At 32.0% G+C, this 21357-nt stretch overlaps 1 protein-coding gene across 2 annotated transcripts in view; it reads right to left on the bottom strand.

Annotated features, from left to right (window-relative positions):
• Window positions 1–441: 441 nt before the first annotated feature.
• LOC121121406 (uncharacterized) overlaps window positions 442–21357 on the bottom strand; it is a 28366-nt gene continuing 7450 nt past the window's right edge. The window contains exons 2-3 of one of the 2 annotated variants that reach the window (XM_040716319.2): window positions 3473–3569; window positions 442–3384 (exon numbers count right to left, since the gene is read on the bottom strand). In XM_040716319.2, coding sequence (XP_040572253.1) covers window positions 654–3356 — 2703 coding nt within the window. In that variant the 5' untranslated portion in view covers window positions 3357–3384; window positions 3473–3569 and the 3' untranslated portion in view covers window positions 442–653. The remainder of the gene's footprint in view (window positions 3385–3472; window positions 3570–21357) is intronic. The other variant, XM_040716320.2, reaches the window with a different exon arrangement.

The raw sequence follows: 21357 nt of genomic DNA, 5'->3' as shown, positions 1-21357 counted from the left end.
ACCTCTTTTCCGAGTACTCAGGCTTCAAGTCCATAGTCTACTCTAATTTCAGAATCAAGTACTAAAGTTCTAACTTCTATTTAGTATTAAGTACATAATATATATATCTGACACAATAAATTGTGAATTATATTTGATACAGAGTTAGATTCGATACAAAAGTTGAGATAAATAGTAATCAAATATAAATATTCTACATCATTCATATGCGCTCAATTTATAAAATCATACCATAGATATATATACTTTTTTGGCATATTAAACCATCTCCATTCAAATAACTACGAGTTTATAAGAGGAAAATCTGTATTGCCTATCACTAAAGTTAAATAAAGTATATTGGGAGAGCAAAAGAGTTTATAACGAATACGACTCATAGTCTGGTTCCGAGTACAAGTTCAGCCAGAGTAAATACAAAATGATAAACACCTCTCTACCAAGTGATCATTAAGAATATATATGTATTATGGATAAATATTAAATTAATAAATAAATGAGATTGGATGGATAATACAATTAATAGATTGTAACACAGATACAGCTTTATATAAAATAATAATCAATGCGGTAAAATAAAAAATGATTTGGTATGATAAAAAAGTGTTACTACTTGCTTAACAACATTTGAATAATATGTGATACTACAGTGAATACTAGGATTCCTCCTCTGCTCGATATAGTGAAAATATTTGGGATTCGTCTTTCAAAATTAGTTTTTCATGGAGTTCTTTGCTTTCATAAATGGTGTCCTCTTCGTATCCTTGTATTAGAAGTGCATAGATGTTAATTTTATAGACAACATTAATTTCAAAGTCAAAATTAAATTCAAACTGAACGGGACCTTCTTCACAACTCTCAATGAGTTCCTCCATTGCTGCACCTTCTTCTCCTTTCCATTTGATTTTATATTTAGACACTTTTTCTGTAAGGGATGGATCAAAAAATATGGTCAATTTTTCATTTGAGGATATTCGAATATTTGTAGGAGGGAGAGGTTTCGTGACAAAGGAAATTGTCGCCTTTGAACTTGTAACGTCTTGATTAGATCTACTTGAAGTAATTACAGATGCTATAGCCGCAGTATACTGTCGACCGGTTCCAGTAATTTCAGGTAACTTACTGGCATTGTATTGTATGCGATCTCCAGGCATATCTGTAACAAAATGATAATTTATTTCTTCACAATCAATCCAGAGTCGATACTTGATTGTATTTGGAGGAGATTCCCATTTCAAAACTGCGGATGTTGTTCCTGGTAAAGAATCCGTATGAAGATCCTTTGGGGGATCGGGAAGAGTTGTTACCCAAGCCTCATTTGATGAAGACTCTGTTTTTAAGTTTTCATGTGAACAAAGTACTTCTATTCGAAGTGTATAGTCTAAACTTGGTGTTAGCCCAACTATTTTAAATAATTTTTCGCTTCTTTTCACAACTAATACACGGATAACTTTAGAATCAGAGAACCTCTCCACTGTTATTTGATAACCCTTTAGATGCGAGTGTCCTTCCTCAGAATGAATCCAACTAAGTAAACAGGAATCCTCGCTAACGTTAGATACTAACATCCCTTCAACCGGGTGTGGCTTCGTGAGCAACGTGTCTTGAATATATTGCCGTGTATGTACATTACCAGTTTTAGTTCCTAACTCAACTCGATACAATTCTCCTGGATCCAACCCAAGAATAGTATAAGACGTTAGTTTAAAGCTAAGATTTTCAATTTTACGCGTAGATCTCTGGAAACTTAATTGTCTAGAAATATTTTCGTCAAGTACTTGCCCTGGTAAGGGATGGATATTCGATTTTGACCAAATAGCTCCAGTGTCAACATCCTCGTGCTTTTCTTTGTCTATTCTTTCTAATGCCAGTGTATACTTGGTAAATTCTCCTTTAGGTGGATCCCAAAATATTTCTGCTTGATCAGTTGATACACTTTTTATCATACCTGAGCGTGGCATTTCAGGTCCATATGGAGAAAGATTAGTAACGACTTTTTCACCCTTCATTCTGGACTTTCCGACCATGCATGCTATTGTAACAACATACTCGGTACGCCCTCCAGAAAGATCATAAAACCAAATGGAGTAGAAAACATCATCATTCGTTTCACTATCATATGTGTTTGCCGGAATAGTACATGTATTTTGTACGGTCTCTGCTGGATATATCGTAACTTCATAACTTTCTATATTGATTACTGAATTTCTTCTAAACAGCTTTTCTATGTCTGCTGGTCGCCAAACGATTTTGAGTTTATCCTCTTCTAAAGTTAAGTCTGTCAGTGTGTCAATTTTAGGACGGCAAGTTTCATAAAAATTATCATCAGAATGAGTAAGAACCCGAAGAGTGGATTCAATCCCACAAGTATGTGCTAGGAGGTCGAATAAAAATAGAAAATCATTTCCATTCCGATATGCGTAAAACTCATTACTACCGCCTCGATAACGTTTCTTTTTTTGAATCTTCAAATCATCTTCACTAATCTTTCTTAATAAGTTCGATACACTTCTAAATCCGAGACTCCAGATGATTGCTCCTAATGAACATATTCCATGAAGAGCCAGAAGAACTATTTGAACATACATTCCTATGACGAAAAACTTCATTTTTTTTCCTCGGCATTGAAAAAATATATTATGATCTGTTTCAACTGGGCCATTTATGCCATCAACACCTTGGATTAAGACGGAACACGTCCTTGGAAGATCATCATTCGTGGATAATAAATAAACAATATTGATAGATAAAAAAGCTATATCTAAGAGGATTTCACAAAGATTTTTTGCTACGTACACACGTCCAATGATCTTGCTTCTTTTTAACGAGACACAAATTTCATTTCTTTGTCGTCGTCGAGAAATAACTTCAGTGGATGTTTTTGGATCCGTCAAATCCTCGGATACGTCAGGATCCTTACCAAAAAGAGATTCTTCAACAATATTTTTATAGAAACGCTCCACTTTTTGAGCAATCCTTGGTATTTTAAAAGAAAATTTCTCAACAATCACTAATATTAATGTTTGAATTAGTAGTATATAGGGCATATATTCCATGAACTTAGAATATACGGTTCGAATACATTCTTCATCATTTGAAGCATAAGATAAAAGTCCTAAGGTACCTCCAGATGGATAAGGATCTATTCCCCCTAATGTCCCATTTTCAACACCGAGTATAACACAATTTAATTCGCCTGTTCCGAGAGTAGATAATAATCTCACAGATAAAAATATAGTACCAACAGTTATGAGAACGTAGCTTATGTAGTCTTCTAGTACATCAAATGTATGCTTAAACACTTTTTGCCATGGAGGATCCGTAAGCCAAGTTTTGGCAACATCTTCAATGGATGTCATTTTTAATACAAATCCTGTTCACCTCTATCTGAAATAAGAATTATAAAAAATTAGATAAATATTTATTAATAACTTTATCCGCTATTAATAGTAAAATTATTATGAATCATACGAACTTATTTGTATTAATCAGGTTCAGTTTGAGAGCAAATTCACTATTTCTTCTATAACATTTGAGTATGTAACGAACTTATCACGAAGGAAGACATGGTACTAATAAAAAATTGTATTTGTTTTATTGTAGTAATACACGCCTTATGCGAAAAGAATAATAATAAAAGCGTTTTCTTAGAATATGCTATTTTATTTTTTTAATACTGTACAAAATATCTTGAAGAATTATTTAGCTACCTGGTTAAATGTCTATTGTTAGATTTAATTACCTACAGAAAATAGCTTCAGAAAATCAACATAATTTGGTAGCTTGCTAGCAAATTTATTATTTTATTGTCATTCCTAACATATTAGAGTTTTATATTTTTTTACCAAAATAGATTTATAAATATCGTAGCATCTGATTGTAGGAAGATCACCAGAGGCAATTTAAGGGGAGCAAAAATACCAATGGAAAAAATAACAAAGAGAAAGTGATTAAGTGCAAAAAATACCTATTACCAATATAATTAGAGAAGAAAAAAACTATTTTTAAATTACAAATTTACACGAATCACATATAAAATATAGTTTTTTCACTGAATAATTTGTTAACATACAAAAAGTGTTTGATAGTGTCATGGACGTCCGTATAGGGGCGGGGGAGCTGGAGGGGCTGTAGTCCCCCTAAATCAATGAAATTTTGTCTTTTTCAAAATTATCAGTTGGGCAAAAATTGTAAGTTTAATACCCATGAGAGTAACGATGAAAATATAGAATGGACAGAAAAACAGAAAATCAAGATGGTAACCGTCATAATTTGAAGAATGTTTTGGAGGAGGGAAATAATAATCTCATTACGTTTCATTAGATCAGTTGTGACAAGGGAGGAAGAGGAAAAGAATAGAAACAAGGGCATTTGCTCCGATCTGGATCCCCAATTCTATTCTGAGTCCAACAAGGACTTACAATTATAATTTCGCTACAAGTCCTCAGGGTTACGCTCCGTCTTTAATGAGCAAACACGAATGTTTCATCAGGTTGTAAATATAATAAATAAACATGACAACGGTTCGAGTGGAAGAAGTGTTTGTCAATTAATTTTCCGATACCAATTATAATATAATTAGACATGATGGATTATTCATAATGGAGAAGACTCATGGATTGACGAACTACGTTTGTAATAATGGTCTTCATTGATATTTGTCAAAGAATATGAATAACTATATATATTTATTCTATCCAATTTCAAATGAGAATCTAGCTCTCCAACTTCATTGACTGCATAAATTTAGATTCCTTTGCCCAAGTTTAATTGCATCAATATATTTATCTATAAATAATATATTTGATGACTGCAGAATTTTCTCTAAAAATATTTATTCAAGTCTTGTATAATTTGGTTAATTTTATAAAATTGGTGATAGGCACTATATTAGCTTAAAAGAATATTTTTCAAATTTTTCACTTTCCATTATTTTTAATTTATCATTTTTTCCTGACACCTTTGTGAGAGCTCATAAAAGACGAAGAGTAATCTTGAGGATTTGTTGCAGAGTTATAATTTTAAGTACATATTGGACTAAGAGTAAAATTGAGGATCAACATTGGAGTTACTCTTGGCAATGTCTTTGTATATTGCCTTCTCTCCTCGTCATAGCATATTGCATCTAATCTGGATTTTAAAAAAATTGTCACAACCTATGCTCCACCTTTGACTGGGAACCCCTTACTGGATAGATTTTGTTTAAAATTTAAACTGAGAATGCAAAAAGTTAATAAGAAATATTTTATAAAAAACTATCATCCAATTAAAAAAGAGTCCTGCTTTTTATTTTCTCGAAAAATTCAACTACTTATTAAGAAAAAATCTTTGATTTGTAGAAAAAAACAGGGCGAGGAAGAAAATTATCTTTGCCATAGGCCCAGTTCTTGATTGAGGGCCCGTGCGGGGTTTTTAAAAATTTTAACAATATGTACAGGAAAAAAAGGTTTTACTTTCATTTCTAAAAAGACAAAAAATACTCAAAGAATTGACATTTCTAAAAAGAAATATTATTAAAAAAAAATCATACATATCAATGATTTAAAAGACCATTTGAATAAACAATATTAATATTTGAAAAAATAAAAAGAGCTCGTCTTTTTTTTTCTAATAAAAAAAAGTGAAACTATTGATAAAATAGATTTTTAATTTATTTAAAACGATAATTTAAATTTATAAAAAAGGAAATGATGAATACGGTTCCACAGATTTATCTTTGCCCTAGTGATCATTTTGTGGATTTTCAAAAAAGAAAATGGTATTTTTTAACTATCATTAATAAAATATTAGAGAATCTGAATCATGATTCTTCTTTAAATAGTCCAATCGCCAATTTTGATATTCACAATATTAGGGATAAAGTATGAATAAATTTGGATTTTTTGATCAAGTTTTTTCGTAGAATGAATGTAGATTTTCCATACAAACAAACTATAAAAAAATTGCAAACACTTGATTCTTATCTTTCATTAAAAATTCACATTAAATTCATTCAAATATCAACTTCTGAACATACATATGTTTATTTTTTCTTTATGATTTATTATGATTCAAAGCATAAATATTAATGAGCTTTTATTTTTCTCATAAATCGTTGCCTTCATTGTACCTTGCAACCTTTCTTTAAAAAAAGAAACAGAATTTAAGGCTCAAAATCAGTTGATATTTAGTCAAATCATCTCAAATATTAAATTATTATTATTCTAGGCTTAACTGGAGATCATTTCAATTCAACCAATCAACGTTCAAAACCCTGACAGGGGGGGATTAGAAAATAAACAGCTCACGACAAAAAACGATGTACATTTTTATGTTAGTAAAGTAACACCGTGCTAAGTAATGGAAACTGTCGTGACCTTTATTGTATCACGTAATCTTTCATAGAAAAATGCTCGAAATCATCTGGTAGTAAGCCAAATAGTTCATACATACCAACTGCTATTAATCTCTTAACTCCTCCCCGACTATCTTTGTCATAATATTTATACACAATTTTAAAAATGAATTACATATATATATATTTTTTATAATATTATAATCCGATGTAGTATTTTATTCGATACTATACAATATTCTACTACTTAGTAATATTATATTAAAAGCGTAGCTATACATTTGTATTTCTTCATAAATATGTATTTATAGAAATAATATGATGGCCAATATATACAGGATTTGGCAGAAAAATGTGGACTGTAAATTTTCTCATCCATATATATTTATTTTTGACATTCTAGTTCAGCTATCTTTTGTGCATATACAAACTATAATTAATACACATTTCATCATCTTGTCATCATGAGGGAGTAAGACGCCCAAAGGCAGTGCATCTCATATCTCATAGATGCTGAAGTTGAGGTAACAAGGATTATGGACATTGTGAAGTACTCCAAGAGCCTGGTTTCCTTGGTGTAAAAGGTGATGAATGATGGAAAATGCCTCTCCAGGAAAGCAGGAAGTGGAAGGCACAATTTAAGGAGGGATCCAGTGTTTCTTTTTGCCTGGTGAAGAAGATAATGGAGGGCCCAACAATAAATGAATGGACTTCTCCATGACTGCTGGGACCATCAATACAGTCGTGAAGGGCGACTTGGGATTGTCCTCGTTCACGAGGACCCCAGAAGATGGCTTAGGGTCCTCTATAGTATTGTTTCATTACGGTTCAAAAAGATGTAGTCCCCTTTCCTCGCCAGATTAAAAACTGTTTGACTTTGTCTGTGGAGTACTTTGGAGGGGAAACCAACCAAAGTCCACACCCATATGTGGACTCACTGTAAGATGACAAAGGGATTGCCTGTGACAACTTATTTGAGGAGTTCATCATCAAATTTCTGCAAGGCCTTCTAGTGACTTGTAAAGGCTGTGATTGATACTGAAGATGTCCATATTGATTGACCAAGTTTGTAAAGGCCTTGTTTACAGATTTAAAAAAATTATTTTTTCTCTTATTTTTGAAAATAAAAAGTATTGAAGTATTTCTAAAGCAATCTCTCGAGTCCATGTTTTGCTGGACAATCCTGCATATACAACGAGGAATTTACAAGAAATGGTATTCTTGCCTTTTCAGAAACGTAGCATAAGTATACAATAGCTTAACGTCGTTTATTTTTGATAAAGAATTAATTAGTAAATAGCTATGACGTATCAACTGAGATGAGTGAATCGACAGCTGACCAAAAAAAAATGTAGGTATTTTTTTGCTAGCGAACACAACACCGGGAAACCCGTGGGAACTCTACATACCTGGAATAAAGACCGTATTTCTCTTTTCCCAAATGAGTAACTTTTTTTTCCATTATATACAATAATATAACAGAAATTTCATTAAAGAATGTTCTTCCTTTCATTTTTTTTAATTACAAATTTTAATCTGAATAACCATTTTGACAAAAATTTTAAGTACAAAACTGATTACTTACCACGGTTATCGTTAAATATGTTAATTTCCAAGGAAAAAGGTATGTAAATACTAATTATGCAATAAGTATATATAAGAAGCAGGATCTATGACGCAAGTGGGAAAAAAGGAAAATAAAATTAAGTTTATAGACTTCCATGATTCAGTAAAGTAATTATGAAGAGTACGTTGGTTCTTAAATTTGCTTTTATCAAAATGTTAAGGGGACATAGTCCAAAAGTATTCCTATTAATAGTAAAAATAGATATAAAGTTTAAGCTATATTCATCAATATTGAGTCGTTGTCCAGTACCCTTGAAGTTGTCCATTTCATAATTTTATGGGGAAAACATATAATTAATACCTAAAAATAGTATACATAAAGGCTTGTTAACTTAGCAATTGTGCGCGTACACGTCTTAGTTTTTATATAGGTATTCACATACATATTAAAGATATCGGGAAAAGAGTTGCTCTAGCAAAAATATTATTTAAATATATATATACACTTAGACGTGTACACGCACAATAGATGTGGTAAGTGAAAAAAGAGACATTTAAAATAACTAACTATTTTAGATGAAAAACCGGTAGAAGGTCAAAATTTCGACAGACAAAACGTAGACCAACAAAACTTCGAATGGATAAAACGTGGAATGGACAGAACGTCAACCAACAGAACATTGACCGGAAATTATTACATTTCAAAATATGAAAAACTGTTTCTACGACATTTCACACCAGAATTTTCCAGCCCAATATATATTACCCCACCACCCACTAACAGTAAGGAACCCTCACAAGCCCTCCTTAATACCAAGAAATTTGGGGCTATTTCAGGTACCACCGGGCCCCAAAATGAGATGAAACACAAAACAGTCGGAAATTTATGGGACCCTTTCGGGATGTAAATAGAGGTGGGCTAAATTTAAATAGTGGCGGTGGGTTTCATCTCATATTGGGGCCAGGCCGTACCCGACAAAAGATCAAACATTTAGGGGGTACATATGGGATGTGAGTGGCTCTTAGTTGTTGCTTAAATTGTGGCAGTGGGTTTCATCCCATTTTGGGACACGGCGGTGACTGAAACATCCCCAAAATGTATAAGGGGATTGGGAGGCCCCCTTACTGGTAGTTTATATCGGAAGTGTGCTTCTGATGGGTTATGTTTCAAGCGGGAAATATCGCAACACCATTTGGAGTAGCCCTTTATTCTATAATCTACGGTAGACCTTCTGTCAGTCGTTTTGTCTATTCCATGTTCTGTCGATCGAGGTTTTGATGGTCGACGTTTAGTCCACGCACTGAAAAAAATAATTTTTCAAAAGTTTTTTTATTGTTTTCCAGTAAAAATATTATTTCTTATAAAAAATGAAAAGTTTTGAAAAAAGGAAATGAAAGAATTTATGAGCTAATGTTAATAAAGTGCTAGTTTCTTCGTACCGATCCATATTTTCACTTGTATTGGAGAAGAGTGTATCGTAACATCTTCGTATACTCAATCATTTCAATGGGGCATGAGTAGTGATGTAAATCGTGTGTATTTTTAGCTGTACCGCTTTTTTGGATTGGTAATCTGAAGAATGAATTTTCTTTTCCTCAGCTGATGTCATTATTATTTAACTTTTGAGTAGTGAACTTATTTTCCTAATACACTCAATTATATTCAAAAACTGATTGAACCATCGTAACCTTGAGGATTTGTTGAAAAGTTATAAGATTGTAGTCCTTTTTGGACTACGAGTAGAATTGAGGATCGACATCGAGTAATTCTTGCCAATATTCTAGTTTATTTCCTTCTCCCCCTCCTCTCCTTTCACAGCTGATTTTAGCTGAACTAATTAAACACCTAAACTCCTCTCATTCAAAACCTTCTTCCTACTATCGGGTTTACTATGTGTATTTTCGGCTTCTTTTTTTAACATGGCCAAAATACACACGATTTTGATCACTAGGCATAAGTCTTGTTTACTTATATTAGTTTGTTAACAAAGTGATAGAGAGTGGTGCCATCTTGCGGCAAAATAATACAACTCTTTGAATAATAATATTATTTAATATAAAACGTAGGAGTATATTACTCACATAGGTGGGCACTGCAAAATTCTTCTCAGCATGAGCTATTTTTTTAATAACAACAAGCTATAGACTCGCACACCACCTTACGGATAATATATACACTTTTTTTTAGTTTGCTCAGGTCCTAATAGTTTGCATAATATCTTCCAATGTATTAAAAAATTGATTTTCTTTGGATATAGGTATTTGTAGATGCGTTTGATATTAGGTGTATGTAATTGATTCTTTTTGTAGAAAGGATGGCTATACAAATGTGAAAAAAAAGGCAACAGTGATTGCAAGGAAGAAACAAATCCAACAAGGAATGTAATTACATTATATCAAAAATTCTGATTTATAGCACAGGAACATACCTTCGAGCTCTAATTTGCTTATAATAATATCTATGAGAAAGGTTATACACGCTCAGGTATACTTTATTCTGAGTAAATATAAGGATACCCTTTTTTTTAATCAATGAATTACCTTGCAATAGACTAATAGAATGAGGCAGTATAAACTGTTTAACAAAAATAAGGGTAAAGATACTAAAGCATTCCATTTAAAAAAAGTCAATCGATGTCAAAATATGGGCAGCTGTACTCAATGGTCATGAAAATAGATAATCATATGTCTAATTTGTATATTGGGTGGCATAAGGTCCACAAATCCTGACCTTTCTCTTCAATATTAAAATTTTGGGAGTCCTAACTTCAGGTGTCTACGACACCCTCTCAGGCCCGATCAAACGGCATAAGAACTAACTGTCACGAGATCTGACGAGTCGTGTCCCGATTCTTATTTAGGACCGAAGACCACAATTTAGTTCAGTCCCACTTGTCAGTCCTTAAAGAAAGAAAAATCTTTCCCTCCTGACGTCATTATGTGTGTTTTTCCTATTTTTATTTTATAATTGAATAAATTGTAATGCTAATTAAAAATATGATATGTTCGAATTATAGTATCATAATGAAAACAGTAATAATTTTTGAAAGATATGTGCAATGCTCTTAATATATATATCTTATTTGACTTAGCAAAATGTCACTTTTTGTTGGAAAAATTCCAAAAACTGAGGAAACAGTCCTAAGACTAGATTAGACCGAATAAAAACGGACAGGGCGACGCTAGTTCTGATTGTCTCCAACAGTAGTGTGGGATTGACCCTAGAACTGATTTACAAATCAGTCTTTTTTTTCAGTTTTTCTCTTTATCGGTCTGATCTTTTTTAGCATACAACGGTCCTAAGGACCGATTAGTCGGTCCTAGCTATTTATATAGTATTTATTGACTCACAGTTTTTTTTTAGAAATACAAGGTTAGACCATGACGTAATCAGGCTTGTTAGAATTTTCAATTTGATGTATCGTACTGACTGCTGGGCAAGCAGGTAAATTTTGACAAAACACGCAACGAATCATAGACTCTGACGTCACTATTGCCAGAAGTTTCTATTTGATTTATCGTACCGACTGCTGGGTACGAAAGATAGATTTTGACACAACACGCCACCACTCATACACTATGAAGTCAATATTAAAAACGTGGTGGATGTTAAACATCAGTCATACACGCGTCATGGTATAACCTTGTATTTCTATTAACCTTGGCTAGAACATATAATAATGAGCTCTAGCCACACACCTCCCACTCTTTATATTTTATACTTTCTACTCTTCTCTCCTTGAAAAACGTTATGATTAAACTTCCCTAACTGAAATAATGCAGTTAGTGACAACGTCATTTCAGCTTTGATACTTACCATAAAAGACCGATAAGGACCGGTTCTAAGACAGACAAATTTTATCAGTACTGGACTGATGATACTGTAGTCTTTTTAGGTTTTTTTAGATCGAAGCAACGCTACCCTACAGTCATTTTGCGAAAATTATTTATATTAAAGATTTAATCTAAATGAATTTAGTTGTGAAATATTATATCATAATTGAATACTTCTTCTTTGTTCATTTTCTTTAGAGATGAGAATGTTTTATTTACGCCATCGCATCAGAAAAGGACTGAAGCTAGAAAGAGGGATACATAAAGGAATGTTTATTTCATTGAGTTTATGTATAACTTATGTAATTAGACACGAAACATGTGTTGTCAACTCACTAAAAGAATATTTGCACTTTTTTTTTTGCACAGGGAGTGGGCAATTTGTGTGTGAATATAAGTACAGTATACATATTAGGTACATTTTTATAGATAGATTAAATATTGAGAAACAGAGGGCTCTAGCCTCGCAAACTCCAACTTTCATGTGAAAGTGCCTTAAGGGTAAAATAATATAGGAAAATATTCGTGTATTTAAACTAAGAATATGCTGCTATGTAACGTTGACTGACCATTTTTTGGTTCCTCAAAAAATGATATGTATTCAAATTATTTTATGTACTATTTTTTCTAAGTAGATCTAATTATAATTTGTTAACATATAAATAAATTCAGGAAATAATCTATTTTAAATTATTATTTTCGAAATTCAAGTATGTGAATATTTATGTTTATTTTAACATTTGTAAACGGAGCGACATAATTCAATAGACAACGCGCTCTGGAAAAATTATTCTCTTGTGGGTATGTTCGATAGTCTGCCTGTCTAACAGAAGGAAGTTTAAATTATGTATATAAACTTCTAAGACTTCCTAGGTGTGATGGAGTAATTGTAATAGTATAATGTTAACTTATACTTCATCAGTGTGATTAAATCATCTGACCATTTAAAGGCACAAAAAAAATGAATATTTTATTTACAACTAATCAAAATATCTCTACAAAATTATCTTACTCACTATTCATATTAGTCTCATTTCTATAGCAAGTAAAATTTTGCAATTTCTTGAGTGATTTTGAAAGATGAAGATACATATTGCAAAGTTTTAAAATATTCAAACAGTTTTATAAACACTACGATGAAAATTTATTTTAACTATGTTGTTGCATAGAGTATAATTAAATATTATCACAGAAAAAAATAATTTTAAAATCGGCCGAATGGTTAGCGAGATATGCCCCTTTTTTAAATCTCAACCACTAGGTGTCGCTCACACATTGAAAAACTTTAATCACTTATGATAAAAGAACGATTTTGGTATCAAACTATTTGTTTGGGGGGGGGGGCGAGAAGCTTGAATTTGATGTTATAATCAGTGTAAAACTAAGGAAAAGCATTGATTTTCATGTTTTTATGTCTCGATAGGCATATCTTTGGGGCCCAATTTGAGAATGAAGAATTGCACGAAATTTTGAAGGAAAAAATATTTTGGATTTCTTCAAGAGTTCCACATTCCATTAAAAAAAATTTATGTTCATTTTTGCCTTCAACTTTAAATTCAACAATTCAAATTTAATGTTATTATTGAACAAGTAATATTTGTATTTAACGACAATAGACTTTGTATTTGCCAGTTTTACAAGCAGTTAATCATGTGAGAGTACTCTTAGTTGATTGGTTGCTTCCTTATTTTTATTAGATTTGTAAATTAGTATATAATTGAACATGTTTTAGATAAATGTTACATTGGAAATACATGACAAACTGACTGCCATCTCTTATGGTACACCATCAGAAATAAGCATAAGCAAGGTAGTTAGATATTTTTATCTTTTACTGAAGAAGAACTTCAACTTCTTTTTATAAGATCAAAGTTGTATGATGTGTTTCTGGAAACAAAAGAAAATTATTCGAAGTTTGACGATAACACTGTTTGCCTTTGTCATGAAGCCATTTTCCTTATACGGTATGAAAAAAGATAACAACATTGCCTGTATTCATCTCATTAGATATTGCTCGTTCATTGCAAAAAATACATCGTGATTACATTCCTGGAAATACATTTTGTCCTCGTTGCAAGCTGCATTCTGTGAATGAGTTGACTGAAGCAAGCGTACCCTTGAACGTAACCACCTTGGAAAGTGAAGGAGGGTCAGAAATACTGGAATCATCGGATGACTCCGAAATGATTCATGCTAAATTCCCCCATTAAAGAGATACACAATGAAAATCAATAAACACAACCTTAATGAATTTGGAGAATCTCCACTAAAGTTTCCCAGCTTGAATAAACGACAAAAACTATCAAAATGTAGAAAAAAAGTTGACGTAGTAAAGTTTACACTTAGCATGGCTGTTGCTAAAGTTTCTGGACTTCCTACTAAACATATTGTAGCAACAGGAAATGACATACCAAATACGAATATCATGAAATGGAAAAATGCATTGTCTTAAAAGTGAAGGCGATTTATCTACTTACGCAGAAAAAATGAGAATTCTAAGTCTAGCTCCCAAGTAATGGACTTTAGCAGAAATGCAAGCTTTTTTTGGCTGCACAGAGTATGGTGCAAGAAAAGCCAAATATCTTAAAGAAAAGGATGTTCCACTTACTGGATCCCAAAGAAAAGTTTGAGATGGTTTTTCTGAAGAATTGATAAATAAAGTTATTGTCACGTACGAAGATGATGAAAACTGTCGAATATTGCCAGGTTACAAAGATCATAAATGTGGCATGCAAAAACGCCTAATGCCTTGCATAATGACAGAATTATTCAAAATATTTTTAAAAAAAAGGTTGATGCTAGGAAATGCCCTAGTATATTTGCACAACTAAGACCAAAATCTTGTGTTCTACCTGGCGCCTCAGGTACACACAACGTTTGTGCTTTTAGTATTCACCAGAATGTTGTATTAATGTCCTCAGCTTGTGGATTTGATTACAAAAAGCTAATGAAAGAGATTTTTTGTGAGATCGACAACAAATGCTTCATAGTTCACAGGTGTGATAATTGTCCAGGCAAATCCAAATTGAAAGAAAAACACCAGGAATTTTTCAAAGACAATGATCTCAATTAAGACATCTCATTTACGCAATGGGTCTCATTTCACAGTACTTGCCAATTTCTAAATACACCACATTATTAAATTCAAAAACTGATGAAATGACTGCAGATTCTTTCATCGTAAAAAATCAATCCAGGTACTTGAAAGAGCTTAAAGAAAATACATTGTGATGCTGTAGAAAATTATCAATTTTTCAATACGATGAAATCCAATCATTTCATTGCAGTAAGAAATATTACACTTTTCACCAAATGGTTATATACTTCCAAAATGATTGTGGGGATTTACAATCTCGCTCTTTTTCTGCAATTTCTGTTGATATGGTACCTGGCACATGCATTGTAAAAGAAAGAGTTTTTGTCAACCAATTGTCCCCAAGTGTTGAAGGTAGAATATTTTTCAGTTGGATCTACTGCCCAGTACAATAATCACAAAAAAATTGTTTAACCTAACTTTTTGTAATAAAGATTTTGGAATACAAACCAGCTGGTCTTTTTTTGCAACAAGTCTCCTTGTGATGGGGTTGGTGGCGTAGTAAAGTGACAGTTACGTTTTGTGAGCTTAAGCCGTCCAGTTTCAAACTAAACTTTAACCCCAGAAGCTACCTTCAATTACTCCCGAGACAATATCAAAGGAGTAACTTTTTTCTATATTTCTGAAATCCGGAAGGTTGAGCAAAGGCAAAAAATAGAAGAACACTTTTTGCAAGGCAAAACTATTGCAGGAACTAGAAGTGACCATTGCTTCGTGCCATTAGATGTTGGAACCTTTGGGACTAAAATAATTTCCGATAATGAAAACCTCGCTTGTGAACACTGTTATCAACAGCGCAAAAATATACCTCACATGACGTACATAGCATGCAAGTATAACAGTCAATGGTGAATTAGTATAGTAACTAAGAATTGCGAATCAAAAGTATGCCGATGTTTTAGTAAACTTTATTCATCCGGAATCATCAGGACAATTTTTTTGGCTACCAAAAGAAGATAAATGTTGGATAGAGTGTAATTCTATCATCAGTAAAATGAGTTCTCCATCAACAGTAAATGGCAGATCATACAATTTCAATAAAAAGGAAATTCAAGATGCAATACAAAAGTGTAATGTGCTGCTCTAATATCACTCAATATATTTACATAAGAATGTTGTCATTTTTTTGTTTTATTATTATATCAATGTGTAGTGCTATTGTGGAACAGAATGACAATTACATGTATTTCATCAAATAAAGCTAATAAAGTGAAATACACAGTCTATAGTCGTTAAATATAAATACTAAGTTCAATAATAACATTAGATTTGCATAGTTGAATTAAAGCAACGAAGAAACGAACATAATTATTTTATTTATTTATGGAATATGGAACTCTTGAAGAAATCCAAAATATTTTTTTCTTCAAAATTTCGTGTCATCCTGCATCCTCAAATTAGGCCCCAAAATATGTCTCTATAAACATAAAAACATGAAAATCATTGATTTTCCTTAGTTTACACTGATTATGTATGTATACCATCAAATTCAAGCTCCTCACCCCCAAAACCATATAATTGGATACCAAAATCGTATTTTTATCATAAGTGATCAATGTGTGAGCACCACTTAGCGGTGAAATTTAATTTATTTAATTGCACCATGGGTATAATGCATTTGTTGAAATATAATAGAAATACCCTATTGAGATTTTAAAATTATTTATTTCCTTTTCTAAATTTTTTAAAGAAAAGTTTCATTGCCTTATAGTTTAGAGCAGCAATTTTATTAGTCGAATAATTATGAGAAAAGTTGACGGGCATTGGTAGTGATGAATATCCATTATATTTTTTTAGCTCAGACGTTTTTTTGGAACTGGTAATCTGAGGAATGGATTTTCTTTCGTCAGCTGCTGTCAATACTATTTAATATATAAAATTAGTGATTTCCTTTTCTTTCACATTCAATTATTTTCAAACTCGGATTGAACAAGCAATATGTACTCATAAAAGGCAGCAAGTAACCTTGAGGCTTTGTTGCAGAGTTTTGATGGACTCGAAGTAGAATTAAGGATCAACATTGGAGTAATTCTTTCCAATGCTCTTCCTAATTTATTTAACCCCCTAGCTACAGCTGCTTGTAGCTGCTCTCCAATACATTTTTCAAACTGTGTGGATTTTCGGTTCTTTTTTTGAACAGGCCCAAAATAGACACGATTTTCATCACGATATATTTATTTATTTCGCAGAGTCAGAGAAATAATTCAATGAGAAAATGTTTTGTACGACCCAGATATTTTGGATAACAGCAAAGTAACTCTGCCGCTATTGAACGTCAACAGAAAGAGATAAGGAAGAATGTACATAGAATTTTGTCGGGTGTGTAGAAATTTATCTTATGAAGAATCAATTGATCATGAGAAACGAAATAATCAATCAGAATAACCTGATAGATCTTTCTTTCAAATTGAAATTTGTACGTTTTTCTCGGAATTACAGTTATATGTGAATACAAAATACAAAGAATTGAATTAAATTGATGAGTCATATTTCTAATTTTATTTTTTTGTAAGTATTTATCATTGTTTTTTGATTTTATTTATTTTTCATTCATCATATGATTGCAAAAATTTCATATTTGATACGTAAACTTTCCTTTTTTTTCACCTTGTTCAGTTTCAGTTGTATTTATGAACCATTCCATGATATGTACTTATAACATTAATTTGATCCTTACTAAGATATTTTATGAATTACTTGGGTTGAATGCTGGACCGTCCCTTGAATTTTTCTTGGGAAAGGAAAGTTATATTTTTTTATGACTTTTTTTTATCATTTTTTAGAAGAGAGATGATTTTTTTGAACCATTCTTTTAGAGAAGGCCTTTTTATTCCCCCCTCCCCTCCCCGTCATTACATCAATAATCATATCTCCGGCTAAATTTATGAATGGGGATGTCCCCCTTCCCTATAGTGATGGCAACAGATGAAAATAATATTATCGGTCGGTATGTTAAAAAATTACAATAATGGTGTCATGCTGACAATTTGAAGTTGTCTGGATAGAGAGCAGTTTAGCTGCCATGACGTTTCATTTAACTAACTGTAAGTAGCTATGATATTAAGGAAACAAAAACAAACCCTCTCCCTAATGATACAGGTAGGAACAGTTTTGATGTCGATCCTCAAATTATGTTAAAAGTACAACAATGATTTACAGTCATAACTCCGCAAAAAACCCCTCAGTGACACTTTTTGTCTTTCACAACCTAGGGATTTCTTTATACTTATATGTCCTCTCTTCAAGAATGTAAAAATAATTATTATAACTTTGGAAAAAAGCAAAAATATGTATTCAGGTAGCAACTAATTAAATTTATTTACTTCTCTAAGAATGGAATCTAACCTACGCACATTTAATTCAAGGGAATAATTTCTCCCGTGTGCATTGTCATTGAGATACGTCGTTCCATTATTTACAAATTAAATAGTGTCACCCAAAACAAAGCTTCGATCAATCTACAGCAGAAGCCTTCCATGAAAGATCTTGTCTGGGTCTTCTCAGTTGAGAAAATCTTCTGTCAAACCCAGAACCATAACTTGAGGAATAATAGATGGTTGGCAAAAGTCCTTATAATGTCCATAGAATTATGAAGGCAAAGTACCCACGGCAAGTACTGGTTCTTAGTGTTGTTAACAGCGGGGGTCACACTATGCTGCCCTTGATCTTTAAGCAGAGCCTAAAGGTCAACGCAAAGGTCTATTTTAATGTTTGGTGCACCAAATGTCTCTCCTGGATCTGCAACATCATGAAAGACCAACTTTGGATCTGGCAGACTTTCTTCAAATTCTTTAAAATATTGCTATTTTTATTCATCTTACCAATTAACTTATAGTTGTATGTCAAGAGCTTATATAAGAAAATTATATATGGATTTTTTTTAAGTATACCAATTGATCAAATATAACAAAAACAAACTATAATCAACACCATTTGCATTTTTGAAAGAAATGAATTCAAATCTGTTAAATTTAAGATGACTGAAAACAAAATATGAGATTATATTCATTCCAATTGCACTTAAAAAGAATTGATTTGAAGGGTATGCAATATTGAACATGATGGAAACTAATTAATCGATGTTTACCTTTATATATAAAAGTGTTTTCTGGAAGATAAAATTTCTAGTAAAAAAGGGGCAATTTTTCCCAAGGGCAATTTTCTCAAACCATAGATACAAAGTAGATATTTATAGAACTTCCAATATAAATATTTATAGAACTTCCAATATAAATATTTATTGTACTTCCAATATAAATATTTATATTACGCCGGTTTTAAATTGGTTTTAGATGTAATTAATTATATTAATCAATTGATAAATCCATAGATCTTTCTAATACTTTCCCCAAATAAGTTTTTGTATTAGAAGGCAAATAAGGTTATTGTGGAATCATTTGGTTTATCTCCATTCATATATTGCGTATACATTATTTATATGGCCATTAGGCTTTCACTCAATCAATAAGCCCTTATGGAAACTATATATTAGATCAGAAGAATTTATATTATGTACAATTGGGGTATTTGGAACTAGTTGTACATTAGAGTGGTCTCTAATTGTTGTAGGAACTTACAGCATTTAAACATTATCTTGAAAAAATATTACGTGTCATCAACTAATTTTTCTACCTATCTGAAAATTAAGTTTTCAGAGTTGAGGTCTACCTATACAAGCCGTAGCAAAAAAAAAAAAAAAAAAACCAATATGTCGGTCCTTAAATATTCTGTCATGTCTAGTCTTAGAACCGGTCCTATTGGTCCTTCGGACAATCAATCATTGGGAACGGTCATTGAAAAAAATATGATTTTGGATTTTTTGTAAATAATGTTATCATTCTAAGTTTTGTTTGAGAGGAATCTCCGGCAAACAAGACGTTTCGTTGGTTTAATTACCATTTAAATAGTTGATGTAGGGAATTATTGGACCACTGCGTCAGCATTAAACCTTTTGTGTACTCGTTTTTGTGATAGTACTCAATGTTCCGATAACATTTCTTGCATTATTTTTATATTATGGAATTTATTTGTAAACATGGGTCATTGGGACCGGTTCTTAACTGTCGGTCCTCAGAATTTTTCATTAAAATTTTGATATTTTATTAAGCCAAATAAGATAGGAATATGAAATATATTTGTATTAAATATATTTTTTTTTTCATTATAATAAAATATAATACGAACATATATTATTTTTATTTTGTTATATAATTAATTTTATTACATAACGTACGTATTAAAAAGGGAAACACACTCCCATTGACGTCACGAGGGGCCGATTCTACCTTCTTTAAGGACCAACAAGTGGGACTAGACCGTGGTCTGAAATAAGGACCAACACAACACTAAACACAAAAGGCAATAAAACACATTTTATAAACCATATCTAATAGGTGACGTCCCCATTGTCCATACATCTTCAGTATTTTAATACAGGGTGATTTCTATATTTTTTTTATTTATGTTTCAATACCTTTTTAAAAGAAGGTTTTCGAGGACTGACTATTTTGTACAAAATAAAACAAAATTTTATTGGCAACATATCTTTTTCATAAACTTGGATGATTAGTTATGGACAATTTTACAAAGCTCCTAAACCTACCCGGTTTTCCGGGGGGAAACTGTTTCCAATTACCCGATTTGATTAACCCCATTAATTTAGAATTATTGCATAACATCAGATCCGAAAAAAAACCAAACAATTTCAGCTCTCTAGCATTATTATCCATAGAGCTACTTGCATTCAAATAATTTATGAAATTATGAAAAAATATTGAAAAAATAGTTTTTTATAAATTAAAAATTGAAACAAATAACAGATTTTCGTAAATTGCATCAATAAAAATCGGGTTGTTTAATTTCATGAAATAATATTTACTACTCCAACGCATGATCCGGACTGATTGCATTGCCCCCCAAAAAAAAAAAAAACTACAGAAACCCCTGTTCAATCATGGCTGGGAGTAAAGAAAATAAATAGATAGATAGGACTGAAGGACGGACTAATCGGTCCTTTGGACCGTTAATGGGTAAAAAAAATCGGACAAACACTGAAATAAGGATAGATTGATTAGGAAATCAGTTCTAGCTATAACCCAACTTTGCATAGCAAGGAATAGGTGGCCCGTCTTGCGGCTAAAATATGCAAACAACGTACATAAAATAAGTTGTTCATGTATTTTCGAAGTTTGCTTAATATTTGTGTATTACTTTCACGGCCTTTCTTCACTAACACAAAAATATACAGTCACTTTGTTATCAGCTGTCGATATGTTTCTTTTCTCCATATCAGTGTTCTGGCCATTGATTGGTTGTATTAAAATTAGCTACAAGCAATTGAATTGAATTGGCATACTACCAACTGATTTTGGGGCTTTTTTTCTATTTCGTTTCGTGTTAAAGGTTTCGTGAGACAATAAAGGTAACAACTAGTGTTCAGACTCGGTCCTGCTCCGAGTTTTCTTTTTCAGTTCACTCTTAAGTGAATTTTTCGGTCCAGACTGCGGTCTAAGACGGTGGACTGATTTTTTTT

This window comes from Lepeophtheirus salmonis, chromosome 7 (genome assembly GCF_016086655.4).
Source record: "Lepeophtheirus salmonis chromosome 7, UVic_Lsal_1.4, whole genome shotgun sequence".
Taxonomy (NCBI): domain Eukaryota; kingdom Metazoa; phylum Arthropoda; class Copepoda; order Siphonostomatoida; family Caligidae; genus Lepeophtheirus; species Lepeophtheirus salmonis.
Note: the sequence above shows the minus strand (reverse complement) of the source record. Positions and strands in the feature narration are given on the sequence as shown.